The following is an 18,710-nucleotide window of genomic DNA, read 5'->3' as shown; positions in this document are numbered from 1 at the left end:
CAGTGTGTCCAGAGTTTTGCATCTATCACCACAATCAACTTTACATTTTCATCGCCCCAGAAAGAAACTCCCTAACCATTAGCAGTCATTCCCTCCTCCCCAGCCCTAGGCAACCACAGATCTACTTTGTCTCTAGAGATTTGCTATTCTGGATATTTCATATAAATGGAATCCTATAATATGTGGCCTTTGGTGTCTGGCTGCTGTGACTTAGCATAATGATTACAAGGGTCATCCATGCTGTTGCATGTGTCAGCACTTCATTCCTTTTTTATAGCTGAGAATAATTCATTGTATGGACACCCCGCATTTTGTTTGTGCATCAGCCAATAGACATTTGGATTAGCTGGGCGACCTTGGGCATGTTATGTAACCTCTTTGGGCCTCAGTTTCTTCATCTATGCCATGCTGCTATTGGTAATTCACCTGTATGATGGGGTTAAATGAGTTCATCTCTGCAGAGCCCCTCGAGCAGTGCTAGCACCCAGTCAGGGATACAGACACGTTTGCTAGCAGTAGTCTTGGGCAATAGTGCAAGCCGTGCGGCTTCTCCTTTGTGCCACTGGTCATATAGTGAGTTGGTGCCTTTACTTTTATTTCTGGCATAAATTATAAAATATTTTTAAAAGTCATTTAGGACATTTATAAGACAATTAGGTATTTAACATTCAAGAAATATTGTTAATTTTTTGTGTGTGATATTAATATTGTGGTTATTTTTTTTAAAGGAGTCCTAGCTTCGAGAGAGGTATTTTGAAATATTACGCATGATATAAAATGACGTGGGATTTACTTCAAATTATATGGAGGGAGGGCAATGAAACAGATCAGGCATGTGTTGAAAACTCTTGAAGCTAGTAATGGGTACACGAGGATTCATTGTACTATACTCTGTCCTTTTGCATGTTTGGATTTTTTTCATAATAAATTGAAAAAACATTTTTATCACCTTGTTTCTTCACAAATAGTCTTTCATTAATTTTTAGAGAGTCTTTAACCACCAATCAGGACTAGATAAGTGACAGAGTTCCAGACAACTGTGACCCTTCAGTAGAGCAGAAGGATGAGCAGAGCTAAAGTGAGTCAGAAGCCTCGTGGGAGGGTGTGACGAGGACGCTGTTTGGACTTGACTCTTAGGCGAAAAGAATCTGCTTTTGCAGCACTGTCTGTACCGCTCTTATTGGACTTAATTGCCTACTACCTGGTCTTGATCGCTCGAACTGGGATGTAAAGTTCTAAAGGTCTGCAATTACTCTCATCCACTTTTGCTTCACTCTTCGGGACAGAAGTTTTGTACCAAAAACTAGCTGAAGATCATTGCAAAAGAGTTTAGTCAATATTTGAAAGAAAAAAAGAAGTGTCTGCCCACAATCTGCTCCACAGCCTCTTGCTTTCTTTGTCCTTTGTAGTCACGATTTCCACCACGGGCCAGGTCCCCTCCTTTCTCCTCCCTCTTTCTGTGTTCACTCTTAGCTTCTTCACTCTTTCTCCTGCCCTTTGTGACTTTTCTCCCAGTGAGAACACTATGGCACTGTGAGCAAAAGTTACTACATCCTCTCACTTATTCATTCCTGCCACTTACTTAGCACAACTTAAAGCCTGGAGTCCCCGTGAGGCTGTGTGCAGTAAGAATCACCCGCAATCCCCTCTGCCATTCGGAATGCCACTTTCCCCAGCACCCGCGCACACACACTCCTACCCCCACACTCAGAGCATCAGGAAGAAGGACTGGCATGCTCCCCATTCCGCACTGCATCTTTCAAACCATATTTATCACTTCTTCACAGCCTCTTCCCTTAAGGAAAACAACAGTGGGGGGTGGTTTTAGATTTGAAAAGTGCGTAAACACATAAAAGCAACATCCATAAAATCAACTCTGTTCTGTTGCCTTCATAAATCATACCCACTGACACCCACAGCACACTAAGTACGCTTGGATCACACTTACTTTCTAGAATGTCGTGCTGCTCCCATCTGGTGAGGTGTGTGCTTACTGAGCGTCAGTTATTTGTCCTCAAAGCATTGGTGTCAGTTACACCACGTGTCGTGACTACATCATTTATTATTATGTTGTGTAAACTGAGGAAACGTGAGTACAAAAAAAGACCCTTACTTTCATTAAAATCAAGTTGAATGCTTTGGAAAGACCTGATAAAGAAGAATTTCTTAAAAATGTAGGGAAATGACTGTGAACAAGGTAACTATTAGGTCACAGGGCAGCACTGAGTAAAAATCAGAAGAAATCTGCACTCAGATTGCTTCACAATTATCGTTCAGTCCATTATACTTATATTCATAGATGTATGTGGTAGTGTTCATCTAAGAAAGATGACCCGGGACCCCATGCCCATCGATATTCAAAGAAGAGGCTTTGGCCTTATATAAAAAGGTTGGTAAGGAAGTAAATTTGTATATTCACATGTGCATTTTACGATAGTTAGGTTTACGATATTTTATGATTTCCCACCCTATCCAACATTTTTGTCAATCATCCAACTCCTGTTCCCACTTGGGTCAGTTAAGTGGACTAATCCCACATTGCCAAAATTATAAAAAGTGCTCATTGAAGGCAATTTCGAAAATGTGGTAAAAGAGAGAAGAGAATAAGAATGACCCGTTTTCATAACCCAGGGAGAACATTGTTTTATACATTTGAATTCATACCAAATTTATAAATTGGTATGCAACTGAGAATAACCTTTTCTCTGTGAAATCCATCGTCTTTGTGTATTTCCCCGTCTCCAGCACTAATGCCCATCACACGTGACCTTCCTGGGTGACTTCAGTACTCGATAGCTGTGGCCTCCGTTCTGCTCTCTATCAGTATTGCTGGAGTCCTTTCTGCGTCTGATCTGCTATAGTCATCATCTCTAGAGGCAAACGGTTTTTCCAGCCAGGTGTACATCAGCTGCAGTTCTCACTAGGGCTTTAAGTCGGTTACCTTTTCTACCATGGTAAAGTGGGCTGGGCCACCTAGCCGGAAACCTGAAGGTCTCTTTTCTCCCTATAGACTAAAGCAAATCTTAACAGTCAGCTTTCTGTTTCATTCCCCATGGGTCCTACTCTTCATTCTCTGCGTGTCAGAATACCCGAGCAGATGCTCTTTCTGGCTCAAAATAAGACAGGACAAACAAGGCAGAGAGCCCCAACAGTCAAAAGGCCTGGAAGTTTCTCTGCGTTTTCTAGCAAAAAGGCACTGGGTCTCCACCCCCAAAGGCTGTATGTAGCAGCAACACTCAGAAGGTCTCAGGGCCCAGGCCTCACCAGCTCTTCTTCCCAGTACCCCTAAGTGCTGTCAAGGAGAGAAAGAAATGCATGTCAGTTTCCTTTGCCTCTTAGCAAAGTCTTAACCACTCCCTTCCTCTTTTTACAGCAGTTGTGATTTCTTCACTGGCTTTTTACTTTCTCCTCGTATCCTCTGAGCTTTAATCTTCTAACTTGGCATTTTGCTCTCTAATAATTTTTCCTTTTGTTTTAGGAAGCTTGATGTGGAGGGAGTTGAGTTTCTGGGTTTTAATGACAGCTCTATTGACTTTCTCAGCTGTGAAGATCTTCATGGTTTAAGCGAAGTCACATGTCCATCCCAGATGTCTCGTGTGTGCGCACGCACGTTGCACGCACACTTGCTTTTGCATGCATCCATGAGTGTGCTTGCCTATACATACGTTCACACGTGTGTTTTACAGCCTTAGGAAGCCTTAATGAACTAACAATGATTCCATACTTAGATCTCTTGAGACAGACAATAGAAAACTTATGTAGAATGGTAGGAGCAATATTTTTATTTTTGACTAGACAGTTGTATAAATGTGTAAAAGTGGGGTGCATCTTGCATAACATTAATTGAATGTGCCAAACACTGAAGCATGCCTCCTTGCTGCTTATTTAGCACATTAATATCTACCTTTACACATCTGCAAATTACAGACTCGCGGTGGTGAATGCTAGAATTACTGTTGTAAAGTAGTTTCTATTATCCTCTGGAACGAGCCTTCCATTGTGACCCTTTCCCTGCTTTCTTTGTAAGAATCCAGGAAATAAAATGGGAAATCCTGTGGTAAGATCATTTTTAAGGTACCAACTTAAATACTTGGTACAAAAGTCAGCTCTCACAGCGATGTTAGCTTGCCTGTGTTGTTCCCAGATGCTATTATTGCTTAGCATAATAGCATACAAATGGTATCCTGAGAGTATGTCATTATTTTGGTTCAGAAATAATGTCTTGTGTTCTCACTTAGGGCTCTTTAGGTTGCAAGTTACAGAGACCCACGTGCTAGCTCAGGAACAGATTTATTGCAAGAACCTTGTAGGTCCCTTGTCTGTAGACTGTTGGACTCGTTTTGGACAGTGATGACCACTCCAGGCCTTCTAGGTCATCATCACTCTCAGTGTGTCCTTTGGCCTTTTGCCCTGCCTGAGTGTCCCGATCCTCAATTCTCAAAAGAGGAATTTAATGGGCTCAGCCTATCCTTTTGCCCATGACCACATGTTTTAGGATTCTGGTCAGCCTGTAGATTGGTTACCCTTACATTAGATGTTTTGTTGCCCTCTTTTCAAGTTGCTCATGGTTTGGTGGTGGGAGAGGGTCCAGTGCTTTAAAAAAAAAAAAAGCCCTGCTGGTTCCCCCTCGGGATGGGTTTCAGATAGAAGGGTGATGATAGACATTCATTATTAGAATTGCTTTGTAACTTGAAAAGGTTTCTGAAAAGCAATGTGTCTGTGACTTTGTCATGCGTTATCGTCATTTATGTGACCTTGTTCTGGCAGTGACTTCTTAAACTTGAGCTTTATGGTTTTCTAGACCGTATGGGTCTTTATGGGTATCCTAGACCTAAGTGAAGTTAGGGACCTTGGTACCTTCACGTTTGTTTTTTCAGTACTCACTCAAATTCATCCTCATCCAGCCTCTTAAAAGATATTTGTAAACAAACAATCGTGTGTATTTGTGATAGAGACTAATATTTGATAGCAGAGTTCTGTGGTGAATTTTAAGTAGGAACATCTAATTTTTAAAAACCTAATAAAATGACCTCTATTCTCTATTAAATTTTCCTGTGTGCTTTTTCTTAAAATTAAGTCCTGACTGGGTTGGATCTGTTGAGCTAGTTGCTGTGTGACCCTTTACCCTACTCTTTATGGCTCGGCCTTTTAAATACAAAATGATTATTAGTCTTGAGTGTTTACAGGTGAGGTATTTTCGCCTGGGGAAGTATATATGTGCCACACCCACAATTTTACTAGTTACTTTATGATCATGCCTTATTATCCTTGAAAACAGATTTCTTAAAACAATTAATAGCACTTAGGTTTAGTGGCAGTAATAATCATTTCCTAATACTTCCTTTTAAAGATTGATGGTAAGCAGTAGCTCAGTTATATTGCAGATAAAAGTAATTAGGTAAATTATCATACTTAAAAATTGTGATTTCTTATTAAACAGAAAAGTCTTATTAGAAAGCTTGTTAAAGGTGGAATTTGCATTTTACTCTAGAATAGAGGCAATGAAATTATAAGCCAGTGGTGGAATTTTGGTTGTTAATCTAATGTTGGTGATATTTTAAAACTTTTTAGTTTCTATGTTACATCACTTAAATGGAAGTGTCCTGTGTGAGTATGTATGTGCTGCTTTCCTGTAATCATTCATGTCCTGGGAGAGAATTAGCGTGACCCAGCCTTGGCTTTCCAGGCAGGTGGTCCCCAAATGTAGCTTCTCTTCAGAATTACTTGCTACGTTTTTAAAAATATATATTGCCAGGCCTGGATACAGATCTACTCATCAGAATCTCCAGGAGTTTATTTTATAATCTCTGTTTTTTTTAAAAAAACTTGGTAATGGACTCTACATATAGCTAGGTTTGGGAACCACACGAGGCCTCTAGTCCCCAGTCTGACCAAAAAGAACAGGTCTCATCAGTAGTATAATTGACTACCCCTTGAGGAGTTTCTCAGGGGCTAGAGGATCGTTCCATTTATCAGATATTTACTAGGTGTGTATTGTATTCAAGGCATGATGTGCTATGGGAATTTATAAAGGTGCATATGAATATAGATTTCACTGTTACTGCCCCCAAATACTGTTGGCTGGCTTGTGTATGTGAGTCTTATTGTGATGTCTTGCGTTTTTCAAGGATCATAATGTAATTTTCAATTACAGCATTGATGCACTATATTTTGTAGTGAGGCTTTAGACGTTCTTATTTACATGTGGTTTTAGGAACCACACAGATCTGAGTCCCAAGTTGGCTGCTTTTATGTGGGCTCTTCCATCTTCTGCATGTTACATTTATGTAATACTTTTTCTTAATAGCGAATGCTATTATAATCTTCTGCCATTTGGCAAGTGAATGCCGTGAAGAGCCAGCACAGTTAGTGGGACTGGATTCTTTCCTTTATAGTGAATGGAAGAACAATGTTTAAACACCTTAAAGGATGTTATATACTTGGAGGAGTTGTTCTGTGGAGATATATTGACCTTGGATATGGGTAATAAAGCATCATGTTTAGATTTCAGTATTTGTTGGTTTAAGTGAAGTGGCCCTGGCAGTCCTTGGTTGGCTTTGTGCTATTGTGTCACTAGGTGGAGATATAACATTGTTTGCTGGTGTAGTCAAAACAAAAAGAGTGAGTCATGATTTATTTTCTTTTTACAAAAGTACTTAACAGATATTTGATGAAGTTTATTATATGCTAGAAAAAAACTTGTAAGTTTAGTATAATTCTAAATTTTGATTTTTGGGGGGTTTAAATTCAGTCCTACTTTAATGTCTATTTTCACACTGATCAACTCTATTTTTTGTCTCCTCTTAACTAACATTTCCTCATTATGCCCTCATTATTTCATCTTGTCAGTTATTTGAATGTCTCTCTTGTTACAGTTTTTATTCTGAGGTCAAATATTTTGTGAACTTTTATTTGGAGCAATATGAGGTAAATGAACCAAAACTTATAGCCTGAACATACCCTAATCTTATCTTTGTATTATTTTAGGTTGATACATCAAATTTTAACGTATTTAGAGACTCCATAGGGCTTATTTTCCCCCTTCCTTCCTCCCTTCCTCCCTTCTTTCTTTCTCTTACCTGAATCGAATCTTAAACACATATTTACTCCATGCACAGTATTGATGTAGGGAATGTAAAAGAAGTACGAGCCTGTCTCCGAAGAGCTGATATCCATTTGAGAACATTGCAGACGTGCCCATGAATTGTTTTAAAGTAATTTGAATATCTAATCTTCTGAAATTGTAAAGGTGAAACTTAAAATATATTTTACTTTGGAAAACAGTCTAGCTGTTCTGCAAACATTTGAACATAGAGCTACCATATGATCAAGCAATTTTCTTCTGCTAGGTATATACCCAAGAGAAAAGAAAACATGTTTACAAAAAACTTGGACATGAATGTTCGTAGCAACGTTGTTTGTAATAGCCAAAAAGTGGAAATAATCCAGATATTTGTCAATGAATGAAATGGGTAAACAAGATGTGGTATATTTGTGCCATGCAATATTATTCAGCAAAAAAAAGGAATGAAGTACTGACACATGCAACAGCATGGATGACCCTTGTAAACATTATGCATAGTGAAAGAAGCCAGACACCAAAGGCCACATATTATAGGATTCCATTTATATGAAATACCCAGAATAGCAAATCTCTAGAGACAAAGTAGATCTGTGGTTGCCTAGGGCTGGGGAGGAGGGAATGATTGCTAATGGTTAGGGAGTTTCTTTCTGGGGCGATGAAAATGTAAAGTTGATTGTGGTGATAGATGCAAAACTCTGGACACACTGAAAACCACTGACTTGTATGTACGCTTTACATGGGTGACTTGAATAGTACCTTATTAAAGCTGTTTTTAAAAAAGTAAATTATCAAAGGTTTCAAATCTGTCAAACTAAGGAATATTTACTGACCAACTAACAGGCATATACTAAGTTCTATGTGAATTACAAAACAAGTGTAAGACATAAACCCTGACCTCAAATTGTTTACATTCAAGAGAAAAGGCACACATTAGTATATAATAATGCACTTTTGCTTTCTTAATTTGTCCCCATCTTTTGGGATGTAACCTTCTGAATTCTCTCTTCAGCTATATTTGTAATGACCCTGATCCTCTTACCCTATGTCTTTTTTTTTTTTTCCTTTCAAAAGCGAACTGTTGCTCCTCGGACTTTGATAAACATCAGCCTCAACCTGTTACCTTTAACTAACTTAAAGGGCATTTTTAAGTGATGGTGGTGTCTCCAGTAATTTAGAATGTGTGGCTCATGGAAATCCATTCATTCAGTAATGCTAATAATGTTTCACTTACAGATAATTGGCAAATCTTAAGACTGTTGCCATTATTATTTTTTAAATTACAAGAAATACCTTTTTTTTTTTTTTGCTCCAATTTAGTCAAGTTGCATGGTGTTTAGAAGTACTGCCTTGAGTTTATAGATTCTCATGAAAAATGCCTTTTAGGAATATTTAAAAATTAAACAAATGTATGCTTAGTATAGAGCTGGCCATATAGTCATTAGTGCAGTATTTTGATATTTGTGGTCATTAAAACTTTAAGGGAGAAATTTTGGTTCAGTCTCCGTAATTCTGTTATAGCCAAAAATACTATTTTTGTTTTTTTTTAAAAAGACGATCGTTGATGAATTCTAAATCCATCAGGTTAGAAATTGTCCTTGTTTGCTTATTCTGTTATGTCTGTCTGTCTGTCTGTCTGTCTACCTACCTACCTACTTGTGCCTATGTTATCAGTGCAGCAGCTAACCTTTCGTTTTCTTTCCTTGCAGATGCATATGAAACTGCCAAGATGCTGTGTGAACAGTATTACCTAGTGGCCCCAGAGCTGGAAGTGGAAGAATTCAATGGTAAAAGAGAAATGCTTTCACTTTAAATACAAAGAAGCTGACTAAATACCTGAGCTATATTTCAGTGAGATCCTAAAATGATGCTGCTTTTAAAATCTTTTTTAGCTTTTTAAAACCTTTTCTGTATCTGTGGTCAGCTAGGTATATTGTTGTAAGGAGTTTTTGTACAGGAATGTGTAATCTATTAGAACTCAAAAGTTCTTGGAACAGAAGTAATCCAGGTAGAAAATGCACAAAGGTATAAATAGGAAGTTCTCAAAATAACAAACACAGTCTATAAACACATGGGAAAGTGTTTAACTTTATTAATCAAATAAGTACAAACAAAAGCACAGAGAAATGCCATTTTTGTCTTTTAAAATGGCAATGATTAAAACATTTTATTGCTTTGGATTGGTGCCCTCAAAAAAATTCTCTTACCAACACTTACACATTTCTGGTATAAGTTTAAATCGGTACAGCTTTTCTCAACAAATGCTAATAATGTTTTTTTCTCTTTGATCCAGTATATTAGTAATGGTCGTATTCTTTGGTCCAGTAAATTAAACTTCAGGAAATTTATTATAAGAAAATAGAGATGTTACCCATAAGATAGAATACTACGCAGCCATTCAAAATAATGCTTTAAAAGAATTTTTTTCTTTTTCTTTTCTTTTATTAAAGTTTATTAGGGTGACAATTGTTAGTAAAGTTATATAGGTTTCAGGTGTACAATTCTGTATTACATCATTTATATCTCATATTGTGTGTTCACCACCCAGAGTCAGTTCTCTTTTCATCATCATATATTAGACCCCATTTACCCTCTTCTACAGCCCCACTCCGCCATTACCCTCTGATAACCCCTAAACTATCGTCTATGTCTATGAGTTTTTGTTTCTTCATTCGTTTGTCTTGTTCTTTTGTTGTTTTCAGTAAAAGAATATTTAATGTATGGGAAAAGTTGAATTTTTTTAACACAGGCTATAAAAGTTTGTAATAGTGCAAGTTCATTGGAAAATATTTTGAAGGATTTCTAGCACCTAGATATAAACAACAGCTGTCTGGATAGTGGGGTTATAGCTGATTTTTATATTAGTTATATGAGTCTATATTTCCATGTTACTTTTTTATTTGTAAGTTACAAAAGAGACATGCTTGTTGTGAAAATACAAGCAATACAGAAATGTAGAGTAAAAAGTGAAAGTCCCCAGTACTCTTCTCAGTCCCATGCAGAGCTTTGTTTTTTTACATAAAGGGTTGAAACTATACATATTTTATAATCTGTTTCTCAGTTCACCTTAGAGATCTTTGCATGTATTGTTATTTAGAGATTACCCATAGTACAGATTGCCATAATTAACTTAATCATTTCCTAATGGAGATTGTGTGTGTGTGTGTGTGTGTGTGTGTGTGTGTATGTGTTTGGAGGGTGGAAAAATTTGTGAACGTGTCAAAGTATTTCTGTATGTTAGATTCCTAGAAGTGGAATGACTAAGTCTTAGGGTATGGGCATTTACAATTGAGATAAACCAAATTCCCTCTCAACAATATACCAAAGATGTTTTTCTCTTATCATGAGATCAAAAAGTGAAAAGGCTTCAGGCTGCTGTTGTAGGACATTTGCCCCTTAATTCTTCTAGAAGGCATGGACTCAAAGCTGCTGTCAAAGTTTGTTGGGCTCTCTGATAAGAATTGTGCCCCTGTTTTGAATCCATATATTACCAGAACAGAGTGGACTTAGCTTGAGTCTTCCTGAGTAGAAGCAGCTTAAAATTCTCTCCCTTCCTACTAGCTAGGTAAGGCCTGACATTAAACGTGGAACTTAAATTGACAGGTAGTAACCAATTGCTCTTTTGCGTGAATGGCAACCTCACTCACGCTGAAGGCCAGGGCAGCGAGCCTGTTCTTGCTGATTCCCAGGTGCCAGCTGTGTTAGCATGTTCCTTCCCAGCGAGGCTGTCATGCTGCGCAGTGCACCCCACCAGGAGAAGAGCTTTACAACTATTTTTGGCACTGTCTCCTGCATGACTTTCAAAGCCCTTTTCCCATCTCTAAGATCGGTGAATGCTGGTGGTTATAGGCCACCTGTAGTTTCCTCTTGTTTTGGGTAATGTATTTATGATTTATGCTTAGGATTTCTTTGCGAGTGCAGTTAAAGACTGTGCTTTAGCGCTAACTAGGTTCTCCTATGTTAGAGATGCAGGTCGGAGGTTGGTCCTGAACCCCTTAAGTAGACTCTGTTGCTTCACAATGAGAGAGTGTGCGGATGTTTCCCACAGCATGGTGGATGACTCTTTTCAGGGAGGGGTCAGATCAGATCCGGATACCTGTGGATTTATTTTCGGAGCCCGTGTGAACTAACATAACATCGCCTTTCAGGATGCTTCCATTACCCAACGGGTGCCTCTGACAGTAGTCAGTGACAGTGCCTGCTGCTCTGCTCTACTTCAGAGGAGCCAGGATGCCATTAATCCCAAAGAACAATTACTTGCTGCCTGAGAATTTATGTTCTGTTACTTTGACATATCACCTTCCCCTCCCCCCCCAGCTTTTGGATTTTTTTCTTTCCCTGAGAAAGCAGTAAATTGGATTACGTAGAACACACTGTGTGAACACCACTATTTACCAGTCATCACTAGAATTCTAAATATTGGGGGCCAGCTATAGTAAACTTCCTTTATTATCCTTTCTGTAACACATTTTTTTTTTTTTTTTTGGAATTTTAAGAGGTCTGTATAGCAGACTTTTTATTCTTTTTTTTTTTTATTAATTAATTTATTTATTAGTTTCAGGTGTACAAAACAAGGTAATACTTAGACGTTCATCATTTATATCCCTCATACTGTGAACCCCCCTCCCCCCATCCACTATCCCTCCGACCTCACACTGAACCATCACATTATATATATAAAATTATAGTTGGCATTCATTAATGTTTAGCTTCTGATGTACAATGCCATGATCAGGTATCCACAGTATCCCTGAGGTGGTCTCCCAAATAGGACGCATGTCCATCGGATACCCAACAAAATCTTTACAACATTATAGAATACCTTCCCCAAATTAATTTTCAAAAGAAAAACCCTGAGGCCATCTTGTGGTTACCAGCTGCTTCCAAATCCCTTCACCTTTCCCCTTATCCCCAACCCCCTCCCACACACCCATCTAACCACTCTCGGTTTTTTTTTTTTTTTTTTCTGCGTCCCCAAAACTGACTCTGATTAGTTCATTCACATAGTCTTTTCTTTAGATTCCATATATAAGTGAGATCATATGGTACTTGTCTTTCTCTTTCTGACTTATTTCACTTAACATAATGTTCTCTAGATCCATCCATGTTGCTGCAAATGATAAGATTTCTTTCTTCTTTATGGCTGCGTAATACTCCATTGTATAAATGTACCACAGCTTCTTAATCCAGTCATCTACCGATGGGCATTTTGGTTGTTTCCATATCTTGGCTATTGTGTAAAGTGCTGCAATAAACATAGGAGTGCATACAGATTTTTGAATTGGAGTTTTGGATTTCTCCGGGTAGATGCCTAGGAGTGGAATTACTGGATCATAGGGTAGTTCCATTTTCAGATTCCTGAGATACCTCCATACTGTTTTCCATAGTGGCTGCACTAATCTGCAGTCCCACCAACAGTGCACTAGCGTTCCCTTTTCTCCACATCCGCGCCAGCATTTGTTGTTTGTTGATTTATTGATAATAGCCATTTTGACTGGAGTGAGGTGGTATCTCATTGTGGTTTTTATTTGCATTTCTCTGATGGTTAGTGAGGTTGAGCATTTCTTCATATGTCTTCTTGCCTTCTGTATGTCCTTTTTAGAGAAATGTCTCCCCAAGTCCTCTGCCCATTTTTTAATTGGGTTGTTTGTTTTTTTGGAGTTGAGTTGAGTAAGTTTTTTATAGATTTGTGATATTAATCCCTTATCAGATATATCATTGGCAAATATCTTTTCCCATAGAGTAGGATCCCTTTTTGTTTTATTGATGGTTTCCTTTGCTGTGAAAAAACTTTTTAGTTTGATGTAATCCCACATGTTTATTTTTTCTCTTACTTCGCTCGCGCGAGGGGATATATCAGTGAAAATCTTACTCCGGGTAATGTCCATGAAGTTTCTTCCTATATTTTCTTCTAGATATTTTATGGTTTCAGATCTTACATTTAAGTCTTTAAGCCTCTGTAACACATTTAATAGGAGCATTAATAATAACGGAATTTTATTTACCTTGTATCAGGTGTCAAATATTTCGACTTAACCACCTGTGGCAACCCATGTGGGTTTCTCCAAATACAAGTAGCCGTTTCATCCTACTTGTTCTCATTTCAGCCTTCTCATTCTCTTGAGAAAACAGTTGCCGAAGCATGAAGCAAATAAACATTTCTACCTTACCGTTTTTGCACCCATATGGTAAGGCAGCATGGCTTAGAGGAAAGACGTGAGTGCTGTAGCTAGGCACGGGGTAGAAATCCGCATTCTGACACTTAGGAGACATGGGCTTTAGACACGTCACTTCGCGTCTGACGCTTGACTTCCTCATCTCTAAGCTCACCCTGTGGGGCGATACAAGGATATTTCTAGGGCCTCAAATATAGCACCGGGCACATACGGGATATTTTTTAAAGGGTGGCTACTGGAAGTCAGGGTTGACTTGGGAAAGATAAGACTTATGGTTACTACTTGCATTTCTCACCATTTCTAGATTAGTCTTTCCTGTCAAGAGGTTGATTCATAGCTTTAGATTTGGTGGGAGACATAAAAATTCCAATTCATACAATGTATATTTTGTTATAAGAGGTTTCATAGAAAAGGTATGCATCTATCCTGGCATTTTTTGACTTCTAATTTCCCCACATTGTATGCTTTTGTGGGTATTTTCAGGCAAGTGCGTCTATACAACAATCGAAATGCCATTACTGGTAGCTCTGTTAACACTGTAGAAATTAATTTTTTAGTAATGATGATAGGCAACATTTATTGACTGCTTACAATGTGGCAGGCTCTGTGTAGACTAGTTTATCACTATTATATCACTTAATCCTTATATTAACCCAGTGAGATATGTACTGTGCCATTTCAGAAATGAAATGCCATGGCCCACATGGGTTAAGCACCTATTAATGTATCTATTAAATGCCTAAGTCATGACTTGATCCCAGTGTGACTTTGAACCACACTATGTGTTGTTTCCAAAGGCCTTATCCGTTGACTTTGGGAATTGATTAACCATCTCTAAGCCCAGCTACGTCTTCTCTTAAATGCGTTTTTTTTTTCTGCAGAGTTCTGTTCATATTTATTAAGTGTTGTTTCAGTGAATGGTATTTTGAGCAATGACTGTGCAAAATAGAGACTATTATTTCTTGAGTCTTGAGCATGAAAAACCTGTAACATTTTTTTCCATTTACTTTTTTAAATGGAAAGTTCATATTCCATTTGTGTCTTATTCTAGAAAGTCAACAAACATCTAGTACTAAGGGTCTACCACATAAAAGCCAATGGACTCAGGATTAGGGAAGAGTCGTGGACAAAAACATTTGACCTGGTTTTAAATGGAAGGCAAGACGTGTAAATTATAATATCCCTAAAGAAAAGTACAAGTAATTGAGCAAGCCTTCAGATGGCTCCTAGAGAAGGTTGATTGAACTGAAAAAACAAACAAAAAACCAAAACAGTAAAACTACCAAAGGTATTTTAATTTCCTTGAGATTTGAAGTGAGTGAAAGGTTGAATTCAGAAGGCTATTTATATAACTAATCATGCCTTTTGGTAGAAGATAGACAAAGTATTCAGTGTGCTCCTAGAGCTCCATTAAAATGACAATAATGAAATACAAAGAAAAACAGCAGAGGAACTGGTAGGTACTTCAAGGGACCACTGATCCCACCTCCTGCCAGAGGGTAACCAAATGGATGTATGCTGGTTAATGGGACAGAGCAGAAGAAACCACAAAAGAGATTGCAGTGGATATGGCACCTGATTGCAGGAGGTTGTCCTGGAGCAGAATCCAGGGAGATGCAAAGGACTGAAGTGGGAAGGGAAAAGGTTAGTTGAAAGGTGGTGTGAGGTAGACCGTGGAGGGCTGATGGGGAGCTCGTGACCTGTGCTCTGCCTGCAGTCAGTCACAAGCGTTTTCCCCTGGGCAAAAATCAAAACTGGAGTACTTTCCTGTTTGGGAGACCACCTCAGGGATGCTGTGGATGCCTGGTCATGGTATTGTACACCAGAGGCTGGACATTAATGAATGCCAACTATAATTTTATGTGTATAATGTGATGGCTCGGTGTGAGGTCGGGGTGGTGGTGGATGGGGGGAGGGGGGTTCACGGTGTGAGGGATGTAAAAAAATAAAATAAAATAAAATAAAACTAAAAAAAAAAAAAGAAGCAAGGGAAAAAGAGTTTGAAATGAGTACTGAGAGAGTTTACATAATATCCCGCTTAGAAGCTCTAAATTAACATTTGAAAGATGAGTGAAGTCATCAGAACTGATTCTTGCCTCACTGATAGACTCAGAATTTTGTGACTTCTGGAAGTACCGTTGGCAGGCCCAATTAGGGTTCCCCAAATGGTGGGATCATAATACAGAAAATACCCTGACAGAAAACTTGGATGGATATATATATATATATATATATATATATATATATATATAGCCTTTATTAAATGGAATAAAACCTTTTTGTTATCAAAAACAAACAAACAAAAAAAAAACTGGAGTACTTTCTTCAAGAGCAACCTGGGAAAAAATTGTGCTGTTCACATGAGTGTTGTTAGCCCAAAGTAAAGCAAGCCCTCTTCATTCGAGCATTTGGGGGCCTGTCCAGTCAGAGACCAGCTTACTGTCTGCTCATTCGAAAGCCAGTTGAAAAGTCTTAACCAGGTACACAGAGCTCCAAGTCAGCTTTCCCATTTAGGAAAGGGCATGGGGGGGTTGGGTGGGGAGGATAAACACCAGCTCCCTCAAATAATTAATCCAGTCCCTCATTCTTTAACAAGAATATTACAGCCAAGGTGTATCAGACCTTGGGTGAAAGCCAGCAGTGTGAATGAAAACGTGAGTGGTATTAAACTTACTAGCTGCACTGTCGTGGCCAGAAGGCCACTCCCCTTTCTAAATTCTGAGAGAAAATGATTTTGAATGAAGAATTCTGTATCTAGCCAAACCATTAATCAAGTGAATCAGAAGAATAAGGATTGAGAAATGTATCTCACACACACAGCTTTCTGAAGTAGGTTACCTGACTGACTTGATGGTGTGTTTAATAGGGATATAAGAAATAGCTAAAACGTTCCAGAACTTCAATCAAAACCAATTTGAGGTCAATGGCTGTGCAGCACGATTGAAAAGCGATAGATTGTAACCTAAAAAATCTTAAAGAATCGACTGGATAATGCAGTAGAATAAGAAACTGGAAGATCTTAGTAATGTGTGGAGGAAAACATGTTTCTTGTCCAGTTACCCAAGAGGAAGGGTAGTTAGAAGCTCCAGGAAATACAGAGGGTGCCAAAAAAATGTATACACATTTTAAGAAAGGAAAAAACTGTATTGAAATTGTAATACTCAATATATACCGATAACAAAAGATGAATACAAGTCACGTTTGACTTCTGCAATTACAAGAGGTGCTCAACGTGGTTACCATCAGCATAATTTTATTATTATTATTTTTTTTCCATCAGCATAATTTTAATACACTTTTTTTCCTTTCTTAAAATGTATAGACATGTTTTTGGCACCCTCTGTATATAAAAACTGTATCAGAAACACATGGTCTAAATATTTTGTGACTTAAAAAGGGTAGTCTGATCTTGAGCAGCTGGAGGAGGATAAAGAGAATGCATTTCACCTTGAGACTGAGAACATTCTCCTTCAAGTGACACACGAACCATGTCATTGGACTCAGGGAAGGAAGTGTTGCCCTGATATGCTGTTGTGGCCGCTCTTCAGTGATCAGTATTTACTTAGTTATAAGTTCACCAACAGTATGGATTTTCAGCTTTGTAAAAAAGAACCTATAGGCAAAGCGCAGAAAGGTTAATTAGGGTTACAAAACAGAATGTAGGTGTTGGTGACTGAAGACCAAAGCAGAGTAGTAATGGGTAGCTGCCTCTGGGTACAGTCTGGGAGTGAGACCGGAAAGCTAGGGTAGGGGCTTTTCCTTTTCTCCTTCTCAAGAAATTTTTAATCACATGTATATATTACTTAATTTTTTTTAAAAAAACTGATCCCCAAAGAGTTCTGGATTTAGAAACAAAAGCTCTTAGTTCAGGTGTCCAGTTTCACGGCCTCCTCTGTTACGGTGGGCAAGTCACACAGTCTTTGCAAAGCCTGTGTCCTCACCCATAATGACACCACCCACCCTGGGAGCCACACCACATTGTCAGGAGGATTCAGTTGGATAACGTATGTGCAAGCTCTTTGTAAACTGTTAAGAACCACACAAATGTTTGCTCTATTTTAAATTCCTGTTAATTGTGTACTTTATTAGAGGGTGAGTATGTCTGTGTTCTACTTGAGAAAGTTTCTATCTTTTGAGTCGCTTAAGTGATTTCAGGTCACAAGGAGGAAGAAGGACTAAGTTTTCTAGCATCTACTTTATAGCCCACACTGTTCTTAGTGCTTGACATGAAATGTGGTGTTTCTCAGATTTCCCCCGGAAGATCCCTGATGCAAGGAGGAAAGACTGTAGGTCTCGGGGGGGTCTGTTTGCTAGCTGCTAGTAGAAAAAAGATGTGAACCTTACATTATAGTACACCTTGTTTGTCATAATTTAACACCATTTAACATTGCTGTTTAGTCCAGTTCACCAGAAGATGTCCCTTTCCTCTGTGGTTTCACATTCCCCCTGGTGACCACTGGGGTCCATGAAAGGGGTGGTGTCTCCCAATTTGTAAAACACTTGAGTGATATTTTGATGACCTTAGATAATGCTCAGAACATTATGACATAAGGAATAATATTCCAATTTTGCTCAACTATGTTTCAAAGCGATTGAGTAATTTGCCCAAGGTCACATAGCTGGTAAGTAAAGGAACTGGATTTCACCCAACGTTTGCTGGACCTCAAAGCATATGCTTTTGCTCAGCCCTGCCTTTAGAGGCAGAAACCTAAATTAGCCTTTTGTACAGTTCTTTTTTATGTACTTTGGAAAACTGAATGCAAACATTGACTTTCTTCTAGTTTTCGTCCTTATTCATTGACGGTTTTGTCTCTGTTTTCAGCCAAAGCTCCAAACAAACCTATTCAGGTAGTTTATGTGCCCTCACATCTGTTTCACATGCTATTTGAGTTGTTCAAGGTAAGTGGAATTGAGCAACATGGAAAGAAGTCTTCATTTTAAATTACTTTGATTCAGGGCGTAATGGATTCATTAGATTAGCATAAAAAAAGGTTTTGCATAACCATTTAAAAAAATTCTAGTTCTGATATCCTGTGGGTTTTATAATTTGTACAGTGACATGAAAAATGGTGGTGGTGTACAGTCTAGTTTTCATGAATATTAGTACATACTGATTTTGAAGCTTAATTGTTCTAGAGTGATTTTATGTAACATCCATAGTGTTTTTTTCTTCAGTTATGAGATTAGGGATGCTTTTTAGTTTTCAAACCTGGCAAAGGTTTTATTGGTGGTAGCCAGATCAAAATGAAAACATGTTTATGCATATTTAGGCCTCTGAACATTGAGTGTTGGTGTTTTAGTGGTTGTTCTACTCCTGAGAGCTACCGTAATCCTTTTACATATTTGAGACAACTCAGAAGATCTGACAGAGGCAGAGGAGAAAGGTGTGGAAGAGCTGGACCAAGAAGGACTTCCCCTCCCCCCAAAAAAGTCTTTAGACTCTTTACGGCTTA

General features: G+C 38.4%; 1 protein-coding gene across 2 annotated transcripts in view; it reads left to right on the top strand.

Moving 5' to 3' along the window:
- PDK3 (pyruvate dehydrogenase kinase 3) overlaps window positions 1–18,710 on the top strand; it is a 64,176-nt gene that overhangs the window by 35,095 nt on the left and 10,371 nt on the right. For both annotated transcript variants that reach the window (XM_081042756.1, XM_081042755.1), the window contains exons 6-7: window positions 8,791–8,868; window positions 18,080–18,156. In XM_081042756.1, coding sequence (XP_080898882.1) covers window positions 8,791–8,868; window positions 18,080–18,156 — 155 coding nt within the window. The remainder of the gene's footprint in view (window positions 1–8,790; window positions 8,869–18,079; window positions 18,157–18,710) is intronic.

This window comes from Rhinolophus hipposideros (genome assembly GCF_964194185.1).
Source record: "Rhinolophus hipposideros genome assembly, chromosome: X".
NCBI classification, from domain to species: Eukaryota; Metazoa; Chordata; class Mammalia; order Chiroptera; family Rhinolophidae; genus Rhinolophus; species Rhinolophus hipposideros.
This window is presented reverse-complemented; position numbering and strand designations above follow the sequence as displayed.